This window comes from Trachemys scripta, chromosome 11, assembly GCF_013100865.1.
Source record: "Trachemys scripta elegans isolate TJP31775 chromosome 11, CAS_Tse_1.0, whole genome shotgun sequence".
NCBI lineage: Eukaryota > Metazoa > Chordata > Testudines > Emydidae > Trachemys > Trachemys scripta.
The window spans coordinates 63,063,828-63,080,510 of record NC_048308.1 but is presented as its reverse complement, the minus strand read 5'-3'; the positions used below and the strand labels follow the sequence as shown (position 1 = coordinate 63,080,510).

At 42.4% G+C, this 16,683-nt stretch overlaps 1 protein-coding gene across 12 annotated transcripts in view; it reads right to left on the bottom strand.

Moving 5' to 3' along the window:
• UNC80 (unc-80 homolog, NALCN channel complex subunit) overlaps nt 1-16,683 on the bottom strand; it is a 181,021-nt gene that overhangs the window by 2,616 nt on the left and 161,722 nt on the right. For 10 of the 12 annotated variants that reach the window (XM_034785311.1, XM_034785312.1, XM_034785321.1 and 7 more), the window contains 5 exons: nt 10,269-10,407; nt 8,153-8,209; nt 2,338-2,419; nt 1,755-1,866; nt 370-581 (listed from right to left, as the gene is read on the bottom strand). In XM_034785311.1, the coding sequence (XP_034641202.1) occupies nt 370-581; nt 1,755-1,866; nt 2,338-2,419; nt 8,153-8,209; nt 10,269-10,407 (602 nt within the window). The remainder of the gene's footprint in view (nt 1-369; nt 582-1,754; nt 1,867-2,337; nt 2,420-8,152; nt 8,210-10,268; nt 10,408-16,683) is intronic. The other 2 variants (XM_034785316.1, XM_034785323.1) reach the window with 1 other exon arrangement.

Genomic DNA, 16,683 nt, shown 5'->3' with positions numbered 1-16,683 from the left:
AATTAAAACTTTCACTGGTGTAGAAGGATGTGAGAGAAAAGATCTATACAGAGGACATAGGATCAGTCAAGCTAAGGACATGCAGTGGTGAAGTGCCAACGGAAATGGAAGGAAAGAGAATCAACACAAAGATCTGGGAGCTAGCGATTTAAACAAGAAGTGGCATGGGCAACCACCTCACTGTAAAGAAAACAGACTCTGCAGTTTTCACACACCAACCACTTCTCTTTACGGCCACAAGTGAGATCGTTAGCCATTTTCACTATTTTTTCAGCAGCTTAAACCACTAAGTAGAGAGGCACTGCATATGCATGTACCCACTAGAGATTGGAGCAGCTAACCTACTTTCTGACTTGTCAGATGAGTTACCTGGCTGGTGGTTTGGCTATGGAGATCAGCGACAACAATGGCAGGAGAGGAGGTCAGCACAGGTTTATTCACAGCTTCCGGCTTTCTGACTTCTGCAGGGCTGCTTCTGCTGCAGCTAGGTTGCAGGGCTGGGACCGGTGTAGCATCTGTTGCTGAAGATGTTGTTGCCTCTGGCTGAGTTTCAGTGAAAGTCACTGATCGCTTTTGATCCACTGCGGGACCACAAAGTGGGGAAAGATAAATACAAAATTACTCCAATTTAGAAAAAAATATCAGAATACAACAAATGCTTTTATGTTTATATGGTGTCTTTCATCCCAAAATGATTTACATATATTCATAACTGCCATGTGAATTAGCTATTATGATCCTCATTTAGACAAGGAAACTGAGGCACAAATGGTTAAGTGACTTGCCAAAGACTGGATAGAAAGTCTGTAGTAGATCTGAGAATACAATCCAGGGCTTTTGAGTCCTATTTCTGAGCCTTACCTAAAAGGCCACCAAGTGGGAGTAAAGAGCAGGCAAAATCTTGTTTTTAATTATGGCCAAAGATTTAGGTTGTAGCACATCTCCTGCAGCACTGCTCCTCTTAGGACCATCCTGATTCACTAACTCAAGGAAAAGTGCTGCCTGCTAGATCACTAACCAACGTGCTCTGCACAGGCTTCCCTTGAAAACCACTTGGATGCTTCAGGAGGTGCAGAATTCAACAACTGTATGCCCTAATTAGCAATGTTAGCCACAAAGAGAACTGAGCACCAGTGTGCCAAAGACTGAATTGGCTCCCCTATTTGCTTCTACATTCAGTCTTTAAAGTCCTGTATAGTTTAGGTCCTCACTATTTGAGAAACTTTCTCTTTCTGTGTTCTACTAGGACACCAGTTGTCGGCAGAGGCATTCTCACTAGCAATCTCTAGAGTTGCACATCTCAGTGCTGTTGACAGGGCATTCTCGGTGGAGGACACCTGACTCTTAAATCCTCTATCTGTGGGTGGGAAGATAATTCAATGTCTACGTCCATTCAGATGTCGGCCTTTGGAGAAACTACAAATTTTGTGGAAGTGTATTTTTCTGATGTGGTGCCTGTCCTCCAGAAACTAGACTGAAACCAGTAAAATTCACATCACATGGACTACTGAAAAGCAACTGGCTGATAATTGCCAATTGCTACCTACCAGGGCTAGACGTGAACTGATAAAAAGCTACACATTCCATTACCCATGCCCCCAAACTACCCAGAACTTCTATTAAGAACAGTCTACAGAAAGCACACCTATGTACATGTCACACACAGTAACCTGTCTTAGAAGGAAAAACACAACCTAGTAGCTCCTACTTTAAAATATTAGATGCCAGCTGTGGAAAAGCATAAGTTGCCTCACCACTTGGTTTTGTTTTTGGCTGTATACTTCGACGAGTAGTTGAAAGTCGAGCCCCGTGACGGCTACGAGGTTCAGTTTGGGTCTTCTGACGTGAGAGAAGAGGTCTTCGTAGCTAAGGTACACAAAGCAGAGTAAAGTTAGACCAAGGAGACACTAATGTACAACTGAAATATTCACCTTTATGTGACTAAATCGTATCATTTATGCCATTCTCTTATGTATAGCCACCAATTTTTCTTTTTGTGGGTATACATGTTTTGGCATCTTTAATTTAGATATCAGTGTAGTATAAAAGCAGGTGATGAAATAATGCACTTCATACCAATTCACTTTTAATGCAATGACCTTTGTTCAAATAATATAGCTATAGGGGAAAGGATTTGGGGATTTGAAATGAAGCATAACTTCTTGCTTGGTGGTTTGGCAGACCTGAATGGTTCAGCTTGCCCAAGCACTTCCTGCTAATTCAGAGGATTATGATGCTGTAATACGTTCTGGGCAAGATGAACGAAAGATAGAAGATCTCAGCAGCAAATGGACTGCAACAAATGAAAATGGTCATTTTCACTTCCTGTGATCTTACCTGCCGGAGGCCTCTCTTCCTTCCTAGTGGTTGCTGAAGAAGAAGATTCTGTTGTCCAGGTTCACTCTGCACGCTTGCTACCCTGTTAAGTGTTGACACTATTAGCACAACCATAGAAGTATAGTGGCTGATTAGAATAATCCCTGGCAATCATGACTAAAAAACACTAATGGCACAGTCACTTCAAAGACAGAAGCATCGTCTTTGAAGGATGGGGGAAAGGATCTGTTCGGTTGCAGCTTCCAGGGTTTGGGAAGGGGATGGGAGTAGGAATCATGGCATTCAGGACTAGGCCACGCACAGGTAGCACAGAGCTGTAAAAATTGAGATTTTCAGTTTTCAGTCATTGATTGATGCATCCTATTCTGCAATACCCACTTCTCTGTGTCCTTTGTCACATTGGCCTCCACAGACAAAAGGCAAGAATGCCATTTTATTATCTCCATTTGTTTTTTGGTGAGGGTAATTACACAGGCTATTTCTCCCAAATGGATTCCAAAGCCTCACCTCAGTTTTGTCTTTTGGTTTCAATGTCATTTAAATAAACAAAAATGAAAAACCAACACAACTGACAAAGGTTCCATTCACATAATGGGTGCATGACTTATGCAAACAGGGTGCATTCGGTATGTCTGCAGCCTCAAGTCTCTTTGTGGCTAATGAGCAAAATAAATACAATTAAATATAAAAACAAATCTACAGTATTCTTTTAGGACTTAATAGATTGTCAACGAAATCTGAATAACTAAAAGTTAAAAGTAAAGGCACTTTAACAATAGAAAAAACTGCTAAATGCTGTAAAGTAGTCTATGTTACTGTTCAACTAATTCCTCTGTTAACCTGATATGTGTGGCAGATTTGTTCTTCCCCTCAGTTCTTTTCACAATACTGTATTATTCCTCCCAGTTCAATCACAATTAGAGTTACTCATTAGCAGGCAATGGTCACAAATGTTTTAGGTGAGTGAGCTGAATCGGAGACAGGTATGGTTGCAATGGTAAGTAACACTTAGATGAACTTCTTTCCAAAGGAACAGCTGCCTACTTGGGACAAATCCGAACCATTAAGGCATGCATCCCAATTAAGCAGCTTCTAAGATTATTTAGTATGCACTGCTGAATATTCAGTAGTGCAGTACGTTCTGGCGTTGGCATGTCTTAATCTAAGAAAAAGAACATTCTCTTTCTTCTCAGTTTTCCGGGGCTTTCTTGGATCTTCCTTGGGAAGAGGTCAGAGCCTCTAGGGAGGTGTGATTTGACACAGAGCCTTACCAGGACTGGAAGAGAAAAAGACAAAGCTAATACTTCTGTGGGTTCATTACAACAGCATGGCCAGGAGAGTGGGTTAGCTCAACACCAGAAAATAATGTATATTTGGGTCCTTTCTCTCTTGAACAACCCTTTCAAAAGAGATCACCATCCTCTAGAGCAAATACTCAGCACAGTGCAATCTGATTTACAATAAAACATTCTAAATGTCAAGAGGAGACTATACCCCTATGAACTACATGATCCCACAAGCTACTTCTAGCTGTCAGCATTACATTCTTGACCCAGACAATGGCCCTACAGCACATACAACTGCTTAGACTGCAGTAGACTCCAAAAGTGATACATCCTCAAGGGTATCAAGACAAATAGGCTGAATTTACATTTTTCCTCACATAAGAAATCCAGACAGCTTGACATTGTATTTATACATTCTGTTAATTTTCTGCTTCTAGAATTACTTGGGTACTTGGCTCCAGCAAATATTTAGAGATTCAGAGATAGAGATTAACATGTAAATACTTTCTTTAAATAGATAAAATACTGAACCTCAATTTGTTTCTAAAGAGGCTGCAGAATATATATTTAAAATGGTGCAATAAAAAGTTTCTGTTCAACCCAGTGGCTAAATATCATTGAGTTATGGTAAGATTGTTATTACAGTTTCTGAGGAAAGATGATGATGTTTAGTTCTATGAATGGGGAGACCGACCTCTGTCAGAAAGACTAAAATTATGTTAAATGTAAATAATCTATGACAGCAATGGAACAAGCATGTCAAAAAGCGAACATAACGAAAACACCTTGAAAAACTCATTAGGTAAAGATCATTCATTATACTTGTGAGTGTGATGTTACCATACTGTACATACGTTAGACATGAGGAAAAAATGATTTCCATGGATTAATCTGTGCATTAAAGACAAACAAAGAGATGAGTGACAGAAAGGTTGGATTCAGTTGCTTTTCCTCTATGTTGGCCTGGGTTTAAGCCTCACTTACACCAGATATGAAATGAGTTTAGTGAACGGCAGATTGGAGGTAAAAGGTGGGGGAGTGTGAACAGTGGAATTTGGCAGAAAAACCTGCACAGGGCCCTTCCCCATCCTTTTTACTTTCCTATATACTCAGATTCACGCCACATTTTGAGAGAGAGAAAGAGAGAGAGAGAGAAAGAGTGCAAGTGTAAGATGAGTGACTGAATTTCCTGAAATAGTTATGATTCCACTATAGATGTTTTTTCCTTCTCCAGAATAGCAACAACAATCTGGTTTCAGTGAAAATTAGTTCCAAAGGGTCTGTTGACTCCGTAAGTACCCTCCCCTTCTTTTCTGCCTTTCATTGTCTAGTAAACAGGACCAAGAAGGCACTGTTTTTTTGTTCTTGGTTTGGAGCAATCATTATATTTGGGAGGTCAGTTTGTGGGGACGCTACTGAACTGCTTTGAATCAAATCCAATGCCATTTTCACATGACATAGTTTATTCTACTTCTCCTGTGAACCTGGCATCTACTAGAGGATTTTTGTTGGAGCACATAAACCTGATTTGTTGGAGCAGAACACACTTGTAAACTTTCCTGTCCATCAAGAGTGCTTCTCTGTCACCTACTGGGTACCTATGACAAGGGGCCATGTCCCCATAATCATGTTACATGGTTAGCACAGAGACAGACAGACAAACAAACAAGCTGTTAATGAAAAATGATTGCCAACCGTACAACAAATGTCAGGCCAGTGTAAGATTTCATACCACACAGGACATACTGGAATAAGCATTGCCAGGTTGGCATTTATGATGTTATTTTCATGAATAACAAGAAATAATGCAACAAATAAAAGTGTGTGTTGGGGGGAGGAGAACTAAAACCAGAAAAAGCAAGCAAATAGTGTTAAACTGTATTAAATGGACTTTAGTGCCTGCCAGGCCTTCGGATAACATCCAGGAAGAATGCACCTGCTGAACTTTTCAAGACACAGGCCTGGGATTTCAACAGAGTGTCAAATTTCCTCCACACTTGCCCTGTTGATATTAATTTGCTCTACTTCTCCTTACTGATCATGATTAATTTAAAACAAGCATAATTAGAAATGTTGAAACAGAATTTTTTTGAGCATCAGCTTTCAATGATAGAAAGTTCTCATTCTCTTTTCCCTTGTGCTTTAGGAAAATCTTCCATCTTTTTTCAAGTTATAACTGCAACAAATCATGATGCTAAATAAAATAGTTCCCCCCCCCACACACACACACCCTTTCTGCATAATCTCAGGAACCTGAATGTTATTCTCTTCCTGTGTTCATTGCTGTTTACCGATGTAACTCTAATTGGTACAAGCACAAAAGAAAAAAGACTTTATTTTTGTCTTTATTTATAATTGTTCTTTTCTTTTATTTGAAATTCCTGGTTTCCATAATGTTCTATTCTTTGTTTGTTTCATTCCATTGATTGTGACTAAATATCAGCTTCTGAATTCAGCAAGCTATCCTGGGCATTTTTTATCCCTGTGCTCTAGTGAAGATCAAAGATATCTAAAGAAAAATCTTGGCCTGTTTTATTTAAACTAGTGTTCCTGAATAGAAGAATGTATTTATCCTCTGCTACAACAATGATCTCAATAAGCTGCTGTATTATCTCTCTGTTCTATTGCTTCTCTCCTTTACAGAAGGAATGCAACTTGCACATTTAAGAACACACAATACAGCTAAAATGTTGCTTTTTTTCATCTTACACAGAACTATAATTGTAGCCTTTTCACAGAGATCAGGTTAATTATCTTGAGTCTCTTTTAAGGTTCTGCGGAATAAAAGTGTCACTTTTTTAAAACAAAGAAGTCTATGACTGTGTCTTCAAAAAATAAGAAACCCCATCAGAAATAATCTCTCTGTAGAAATCTACTTCACCGAACATGCCAACAGATCTTCTCCTTTACGGAAACTCTGTAACATAGCGCAGTACAGGAGATACAAAGTCCTGTTCTGGGCAAAGGTTGATGCACTAGTAGCTAACGGAACTCACTGTGCATCTGTTTAGACTTCAGAGATCAATATGAATATATTTTGACATTGATCTTGTCAGCTGGCTCAGCTGTCATAAAACTCCTGGACTTGTCACCAAGAGTTGCTGTGTAGCCTGACTCCCATTTATCAGAGTCAAGACATTTCACAATCAACATTAGGAGGTGACTCAATCTGCAGGTCATCTGCCAAAGGTAATCAGGTTTTCACACTAATAAAGTGAAAGCATTTAACTTCCTCTATAGAGAATTTTTTTTTCTAGGGTTCTGAACTATTGCTCAGTTGCCTCTCAAGAAGACCATGTTCTTAATCATCTTTTTTGCACAGAATAATACATTTTGCTATACAGTAACATCCCTGCCACGGCCAAAGGACAATGTCTTTTCTTTACAACACCTTCCACATTACCACCAATCAGAGACTGATCAAAGCAGGGCACACAAACACAAGTGACACCATGAATCATGGGGTTGATCTAAATGACATATCCAACAACAGACTTCAGTCCCCATTTTTCAATATTAAAATAAAACTGGAGTAATCTCAAACAAAACAAAATTAATTCACAAGAATACCTCTCAACACATCCTCATCTTTAAGCAAGAGTGATAAAACAACAAAAAGAGATGTGGCATACTTAAGGGAGCAGACTGTATTCTCCCAGAATGTGGGAATGCTCTCTCAGAATGAAATAAGGAGTTTGTGATGAGTGAGAGCTTTCTCACCTCATGAGGCTCAGTTGAGAGGTATGATCACAGTAGTACACCAGGAAGAATGATTAACATGGCTGAGCTGACTGTTAAAGGTGCAGTCCTCCTTTTAAAATCTTACAACCAATGTATTTTAAAGGCACAGTAATAACACTGTTTGTTAAGCTCTCCTGTTCACAAGAAACGCTAGTTGCAAAGCTTGGACCCTGAGGCTGTCAGGGCAATTTTAAATAAGGATTAATAGCATTTGCCTGAAAGCTCTAAGGCGAGTGTTTGTAGAATGATAACACTTTGTAATAAGTGGGGATTCCTATAAAGGCATTCATAGGGAACTGTATTTAACATGGCTTATCAGGATTAGTATTATTAATGAATGCTAAAGAAAATAATAATGATTAAAGTGTTTATTGATGGTGATATTGTGAGATTAATATGAGGATAGATTTTTTTAAAAAGGAGGTCCCCAAACTGGTGCTCAGAAAAGGTTACATTTAATGCGGTGGTGATACTAATGCTTCTTTCTTAGGTCTTCAGAGCAATCGCTAGCAATGGAAAAATCCACAATAGGCAGACAAATATTTTGGCTTGGCAAGATTTTTCTTTTTTTAATTCCCTCAGTTGTTAGGAATTAAAAACTGTTGGCAATCAACGCTGAAAACTGAAGTCGGGTTACTACACCTTTGACTTGCAGGCCTGAGTATCGATGAACAACAAGAGACAGACATGGAAAGAGAGACAAAGGGTGAGGAAGAGAGACAGAGGATATAGGGAACTGATTATTTCCCAGCACAGACACTGACAGACAGGTAGTGTTGACACTGTACCTAGAGAGGCTGCCCTCAGCGGCCAGGCCCTGGGAGTCATCGAGGACATTAGGTTCACTGCAGGAGGGGCAGGGAGATGAAGCATTTAGGGAAAGAAAATGCAAAAAGCATGCAATTGTCTCTGTTTTCAAGAAAAAAAATATCAACGGAATAAAAAAAGAAAAGGAGGACGGTAAAATCATTTGGTCTTGCACTGGCTCATCAGAACATATGACTCAAGGCATTGAAAGAGGAACATCTGATCAATCAAATTCTGGATAAAAGGAGCAATTTAAAAATGGAGGCTGTGATACATGAAAACCTCCAAATCTATACAATACATTGCATGAGCTAAGAACCTCATTGAGGTGTGATTCTAGTGCAAATAAGGGGTGGGGAGGATGGGGCTTAGAAAGTTTTCAAACCATTTTGCTGCCTGTATTTCCTTTGATTGTATTCTATTTACTTCCAGTTTCATTTAAGATCTTCCCCCTACCACCACCCCATCAGTTCACTTATTCAGGCTTCTCCTTGAAGTGCTAATCCACTTATCGTGAGCTGTAGAACAACTTTCTAGTTCTGATGCCATTAAAAGGCCAAACTGCTGGAAAGCATGACCTTGCATTGCAATGAAACTGTAAGTAAACAGCTGGAATGTATACTGGCAAATCTGTACCCAATCACACCACCTCAACTGCTGCCTACTTCCCCCATCAAGCAGGAACAACCAGCAATATTCCATCCTGTTCCCTCATATGTGAAATATGAAAGGTAGAAAGAGGTCTGGTGGATTACCAGCAGGAAAGCAATAATATTACTATACATTTATTAGTTTATTTATTAGTTTACATGTGTAATACACTCAAAAAATCCCAGAGACCATTGCTCATCCATGACAAAAATGGGTATGCAGTTGAGAACAAGGTTTATGCTTGCTGGGCCAATGAAGTATCTACCCTACACAGTAGATTGCATGCTTAAAAAGGCTAAGAGTCCAAATCTATATTGCAATTAAACTACATTATTGTTCTCAGCATCACTAATTAAAAAGCACCACAGCCCACAGGAAACACATTACAGTAAAATATATTTATTTTAAAGACACTAAGGAAATGGAATGAAATGAGTTTAAAGGTGTCCTCACAAGTACCCTTTATGCAACTCTGGGATACAATTTGAGTGGCTTCTAGTTCAGCAATTACCTCCCTTATCATTGCTGGTATATACTATAGCTGTTCCTTTTAGCTGTTACATGCTCCATACACTGAGGGATTTCTAATTGAATTAAAAACAAGGCTGGGCAAAGAGACAATGGCCAGTCATAAGATAATGCAGAATTCACATTTTCAAGGTTTATAAAAAATGACATAAATGAATCTATACATTTATCAGCGTTCTTTGCAAATCTATGTCACATATAAATAAGAAAGAAATATTATTTACTGAAAAATAACAGAATTTAATTAGAAAAATCTCCTGTTCATTGGCTTCTATGTCACACACCTGACTAATGAGTGCAATGTACAATACCCAAATCCTCTCTCTCTCTTTCTCTCTCACTCTAAAAAGAGGCCTCCAAGATTAGCTCTAGCAGACAGAGAAGTTTCTGGTTTAGAATAATCCCACTTCTCTTTCTGCCATTAGCTAATGTCCAGAGGAAAACTAATTTTTGTTCTGACTTGGGGGTTGAGATTGTACTGAGGAAACTTTCTCAGCACCTTGGGCTTTCTCCCTACTCATTTTAAGTGCTTTATGCAGGACTCTGGCTCAGAAGGAAACCTCTAAGTGTATTCTGCACCCTGAAATCATGCCTACACCTTTGAAATCCACCACATCAACAGGCATGGCATTAGCAGAGAAACAATAAAGATGCTGTCAGTTTCTGACGGCAACATTTCTAACAATGAAATGTGGTTCTCATGAAGGTTATGCATTATACATTGTATTAAAGAACTGTTATGTTCTAACCTGCAGCAAGTACTTGCACTGACATCAATGGGACTACCCGAATGATTAGCCTTTTAGTACTCAGGTGCTGAATTTACCACCCTCACCCTGCTGCTGTTACACACAATATACCTTTGGAATGTCTGCTCTGGAGAACAGAGTGGGAAAGGTGAAAAGCACATGTTGTTACCTTTGGCTGGGTAACATGCCCACCTCAGCCTGAGGTGCAGACATGCTGGAGATATGGCTGGAGAACCGACGCCTCCCAATGGCACCCATAAGGTAGGCTTCCTGTTCACTTACCACACTGGGTATGCTCACTGAGTCATCTAGAAAGGACATGGGAAAGAGACCAAAAAAGAAAAAAATTCATCCAAAACCCCAATGACACATTTAAAAGTTTCCAGGTAATTCCAGATCCCGTCCCATGTTCATGGCTAGTGCATGCAGAACTCTCTAAGTCAGTCAGGTCCAACACTGCAAATGTGTGCATCTGCTTAACTTTTCTACCACAAGTAGCCATAGTAAAGTAAAATGTGCATAAATGTTTGCAAGTTCAGGGCTTTAGACTGCAGGCCCTCCGTTATATATTTGTACATTGTTTTGGACAATGAGTTCAGGGTCTTTAGGTGCTACCACAGTACAATTATTATTTTTAAGTTGTTCAACAAAATATGATGCCTCTTGAAAATGAAAACTATAACTGGACATTTTGCTCGTAAAAAAATTAATACATTTCAAGAGCCAGAAAAATTAACCTTATTAAAAGATGAAAGGAAAGAGGAAGAGATGTACAGACTCAACAGCATCTAACTTGCAAAATGCAGTATTTTCTCAAATTGCTGATCTTATATTCACAACAATATGGGTGAACTTATGCAAAATAAGTCTGTCACATATGTTTGATTTTGATTAGAGCTGGTTGAAATTTTCAACAAAATTTTGAAATAAAAAAAACCTGACCAACTCTATACCTAGTCTGAAAACAGAGGACAAATTCATTGAAATTTTTCCGTATTTAAATTTTTTTTTTACATTTCAAAATAAAAACTGGAGAAATTTTCATGTAATATTTCTTTCCCCCCCTTTTTTTACCAGTTCTAATTTTGATTTGTTGAGATAATCTGTGGGTGAATATATTCTGATAAATTCCTGTTTCTAGGGGAAAATATTGCATATTTATATTGTAATTGCATTTAAAGAGGGCATGTATCATTCAAAAATAAATCCAGAACTACCCCTATATTTTCACTTACATCACAAGGGAACCTGAAAGCTGTTGAAGTTTTAATTTCTTCTTATGAACACCAAGATGTGGAAGTTTTGCTGCATTTAATTATGTGAATTTGAATGCTATACCAACACTGCTGCATTTATTTGATAAAAAAAAAGTCTGTGTATTTGTAACACAAACACAATAACTCTCCTATAACATTGGAGGATTCTTTTAATCAAATGATCACTTTTGACCTGCTAGTATTTTCAACCCAACAAGTAGTTTAAATACTACTTATGGAAAGGTTCGTGCTGCACGTTGTTCCTCCGACATGCCAGGTTTCAGAACTGCCTCAATGCCTTCGCTTTTAGAATTAATTTTCCCTGGAGAATTTAGGTTAATTTCTTTGGGTTATTTTGGTGGCTCTCTCATGCTTCTTTTGGAATGTCAGCCAGCTGTAAATCAGACTGGGGTGGGATAGTGCTGGCTCTAGAATCTTTACTGGCCTAGGCAAACAGGAAGATATCTATTAATCACAGCTTGCAGTCACTTGTAATGAATCCAAGACTGTCACCAGAAGATATCATGGTCACCAACTACAGTGTGTAGAAACCAGGACACAAGCTGTGCAATGTTTTGTAATAAATCCATATGCATCAAGTTTCAGGAGGAGCACTCACTCTGTTAGGGACACCTTCTCCACACAACAAGCCCATACACTTCGTTTCATGTTGTAGGGCCGTTGCCTCTCTCATGTCTGATATTTTCTGGGAAAAGGCAGTTGTCCCCAAGCACCAAAGGTGAGTGGCAAGGGTTTCACGCCATTAGGACAACCTCTGTACCACCAGAAGACAATAAAAGCTACAGGAATAGGAAGCCCAAGCCTCCTGGATAGAGATGAGAGGGGCTCCTGGCTGATGGTTTTGAAAGAAGCCAGGCAAAACTTGGATGTTTCTGATATCAGGCAAACTCAGTGGTTTCAATGAGCTTCTCTTCAAACTCAAAGTGAAACTCGGACTGCGCAAATCCACACAAACTATAAAAAACTAAACCCTCTCTGCAAAGAGACCCCAGGATGTTTCATACAACTCAGAACCTTTTCTGCCTCTATCACTGGGTATAAAGGAGTGGAGTATTGGATGACAGAAGTCTTAAGGCTTGATATCCTCTGTTGATCAGCTAATGCAGTGGTTCTCAAACTTGTTCCACTGCTTGTGCAGGGAAAGCCCTTGGCGGGCCGGGCCAGTTTGTTTACCTGCCGCGTCTGCAGGTTCGGCTGATCGCAGCTCTCAGTGGCCGCGGTTCGCTGCTCCAGGCCAATAGGAGCTGCTGGAAGTGACGGCCAGTACATTCCTCATCCCACATCGCTTCCTGCAGCTCCCATTGGCCTGGAGCAGCGAACCGCGGCCACTGAGAGCTGCGCAGGGCCGGCTTTAGGAAGTGCGGGGCCCAATTCGAACAGTTTCGACGGGGCCCCAGCAGGGATGACTAAAAAAAAAAGCCACTTAAAAAGAACCCTTTCATTTCTTCCATGTATTATTTACTTTCCATGACTATATAAATAATAACAAAAGTATATATTAATTAGCTGATTTTCACTTTCATATTAGGAAAATAATTCATGTTTTGATAGTTGTACAACTGATTTTCTTCAATAATGTTTATTTTATTAAAATTTATAAAATATTTCCTTATTAATATAAAATTGTGCCCTCCTCCCCCCCCCCAGCACCTCCCAGCCCACGGAAACAAACTCTGCTTCCCCAGCAACGCCCCGCTGAAACAGCTGTGGGCCAAAAAGGAAGAAAAAGAAGGTTTGGGGGTGGGGGGTGACATAGGGTGACCAGATCACAGCAGTAAAATAGGATCCGACCCCTCCCCGCTCGGCCCCACCATCACACCCCTCTTCACCCCCTAACCTCCTGCTGGCTTGCTGTGTCCCTCCTAGTCAGTCCCCCACCCACCACTTGCCTCCTTTCACCTTCTCCCTCCCCCGCCAGAAACCCCCATGCCCGCTCCTAGAACCCCTGCTGACTCACTGCTTGCCTCTTTGCCCACCCGCCGCTTGCCCACCCGCTCGCCGCTCGCCCCCCCCCCAAGTATAAAGCCTCATTCAAAGACCCAGGGGTCACTATATTACTGCACACAGCAGTCAATCAGTGCAGTTGAAGATAAATCTCTGCATTATGCATTTTTGTATAACTTTTATATGACTTTGTATTGAACCTTGGTAATGTTATAGCTGGCCCCTAAGGTAGTATAATTAAGGTAAAAGAAAAATGTCTTTTTGCTAGAAGTAGAATAAGTTCTTCCCCCACTTTGTAATCAATTGACCTGTTGAATGAATGAGGTGTGAATGAGGAAGGTGTGGAAGGCAAGCACTTCCAGACAGCTGCAACCCTTGGAGTGGGGCTGGGAGCCAGCCAAGGAGAGCTTTGCCCAGGGCTGAGTGGGACAGAGTTTGGGTGCAGGCTCCGGGCTGGGGCACGGTGTGGGGTGCAGGATGGGTGGAGGGGTGCAGGCTCTGGGACAGAGTTTGGGGGCCGGAGAGGGGGTGGTGGGTGCTGGGGGGGAGGGGACTGCCATCACATGTGGCTTCGTTCCTCCCCTACTGCCCCTCACCATAGCCTCGGTGGGGGATGGGGCTGCCCCTTGCCCAGTGTTTGCAGGAGTGGTGGCTGGGGGGAAACCCAGTCAAACTCTGGTTTTACTCTTTCGTTGATGGGTCACTTTAACCTCTTACAAACCCCTTCCCGCCTCTCTCACCCCCATTTTCTACTGGGCTTGTTTGATCTTTTCGGTGGAGCCAGATGAAAACCACAAACCCCAGCGAGAGCAACAGGCTGGAAGACTAGTCTGAACCCACCACCCACCCAGCCTAGTCCATCCCAGAGCCCAGGACTGAGGGCAAATGTCCCCCTACCCCCGGGCCACGTGCTTCCACTCCTGGCCTCTCCTAGCGCCGCCAGAGATTCTGTGTGGCTGCATCGGGTGGGATTTCAACCGGACACCCCCTCGCTAAATGCACCCCTGTTTTGTGACCACTCTGCACCAAGAGCACCTTCCTTCCCTGCCCTAGAGCTGTTGGATGGCTAGAAGGCTGAGCGGGTGTTTGATCGATCTGGAATATTATCGTGCCCCCCCCCCAAAAAACCTTAATGTCCACACAGCTTTGGGGGGGGGATATTCCTCCCCCCCCCAAAAGCCAGTCTATTTTATTGTTGCAGGGCAAATGAAGGAGCCAGAGTTTAATGGAAATATTCAGCCCCTACAGTGGTCTTGCAGCAGGGGAAGCAGAGTTGATGGAAAGGGAATTGGTTTGGATAGGAGCCCCCGTCCCCCTCCTTTGCAAAATAATTTGGGGAGGGGAATCAGATCACTCTGTGCCTCAGTTTCCCCTCTCTCGGGGGAGAAGGGAGAGAGAAAAGTCTCAGCCTGACATGTTGCAGACCTTTCGCATTCTCCCCTCTTGATGTATTTGATTTCCTCCTCCAACCCCCCGCCCCTCTCTCTCACCTGGAATTCACCGCACTAAGTACCGGCTAGGGGCTTTCATCCTGGGTTACATGATCCCGAGTTTAGTTTTGAAACAGACACAGGCAGGCACAACTCACCCTCAAACAGCAACACCACCGAAAACCACAAAACCAACCCAATATTACACACCTATGGGGAATCACAGGGTCAAACACTCACTGACCGAAGCCCCAGCACCTGCTCAGGTGAGTGAGGTCCACACTGCAGAGATTCCTGTCTCCCATCGGACCGGAAGCCCCCTCAGCGTCTCCTCCAGGTGAGTGCCGGGGGGAGGGGAGGGGAAGGCTCCAAAGCACATGTGCCTTCTTCCCCCCTCCCCCATCCTGACCTGCAACAGCCGCTGCTGCCTCTGCCTCAGCCCCCCCGCCGGCCAGCGTCTCTCGCTGCCTAGCAGCAACAGCTGCTGCTTCCCGGACAGCCATGGAGCTTTGCTTCAGGCAGGGACGCTGCCCGATCTGTGCGGGGCCCTCTTAGGGGCGGGGCCCAATTCAGGGGAATCGGTGGAATCGGCCTAAAGCCGGCCCTGGAGCTGCGATCAGCCGAACCTGCAGACGCGGCAGGTAAACAAACCGGCCTGGCCCACCAGGGGCTTTCCCTGCACAAGCGGCGGAACAAGTTTGGGAACCACTGAGCTAATGTATTACAAAATGCGCACAAATGCTTGAGTAGGTCTGACATCCCAACCAGCACAGACACTAGCCATGACTTGAGCATACATACTGCAGGTACAGGTACACATAGGAGCCTGTGGTTCAGAGATGAGCAGGAAGTGCATAGCAAGCTGATACTGCAATGCGATGCCTGCAACATAGCCACCAAATTTCTCCTGCCTAGTAGCAGGATTAAGGCCAAAGAGGGGTGTGACGTTGTGCAGTCTATATGGTTTTATAAAAATATAAGTGAATATAATGTAACTGGGATATGCTTCATGCAAAAGGTCTCTTATAAGGTATCATTACAAAGCTCATAATCTACTGAGTGTGATCATCCTATTTGTAGAAATGTACCACTCTTGTATCTAAAACTAGAAATATAAAACATAACTCTGAGGGCCTATTGTAATTATGTAAAGTGTGGGCCATTAAGGATGGTTTGGAATCTTGATGACTCCTATTGTCTGCAGATGGCTGTATTTACCTGTGAGTCTTCCTGTATATGTGTGTGCTGGCAAGTGAGTAATGAAGTCTTGCAGTGACATGTGATCATGTCACCTGAACTGGAATCCATCTTTAACCTGCTGCTTTTCCAGTGAGGGAGGTGGAAACCCAGAGGCACAAAGGGTTCCCGCCTTACGCAAAAGATATATAAAGGGGTGGAAGAGAACAAGGGGGGGGGGGGGGGGAGCCATCATGAAGAATCCCCTAGCTATCACCTGAGCTGCAACAAGAGCTGTAGCCGGGGAAAGAAATGTGCCCAGGCCTGGAGGTGTCCAGTCTGAGAAAAACTTACTGAAGCATCTCTGAGGGTGAGATTATCTGTATTTAGCTTGATTAGACATAGATTTGCGCATTTTATTTTATTTTGCTTGGTGACTTACTTTGTTCTGTCTGTTACTACCTGGAATCACTTAAATCCTACTGTCTGTATTTAATAAAATAGGGTTACCATACGTCCTCTTTTTCCCGGACACGTCCAGCTTTTCGGCAGTCAAACTCCCGTCCGGGGGGAATTGCCAAAAAGCCGAACATGTCCGGGAAAATGGCGGCTCTGATCCTCCCCTGACTCTTCGGCTCTGTTTAAGAGCCGAGCTGCCCGAGCGCTATGGGCTTCAGGCAGCCCCCTTGCCTCCGGACCCCAGCCGCCGGCCGGGCACTTCCCCTCCCGGGCTCCGGCGGCGCAGGGTCCGGAGGCA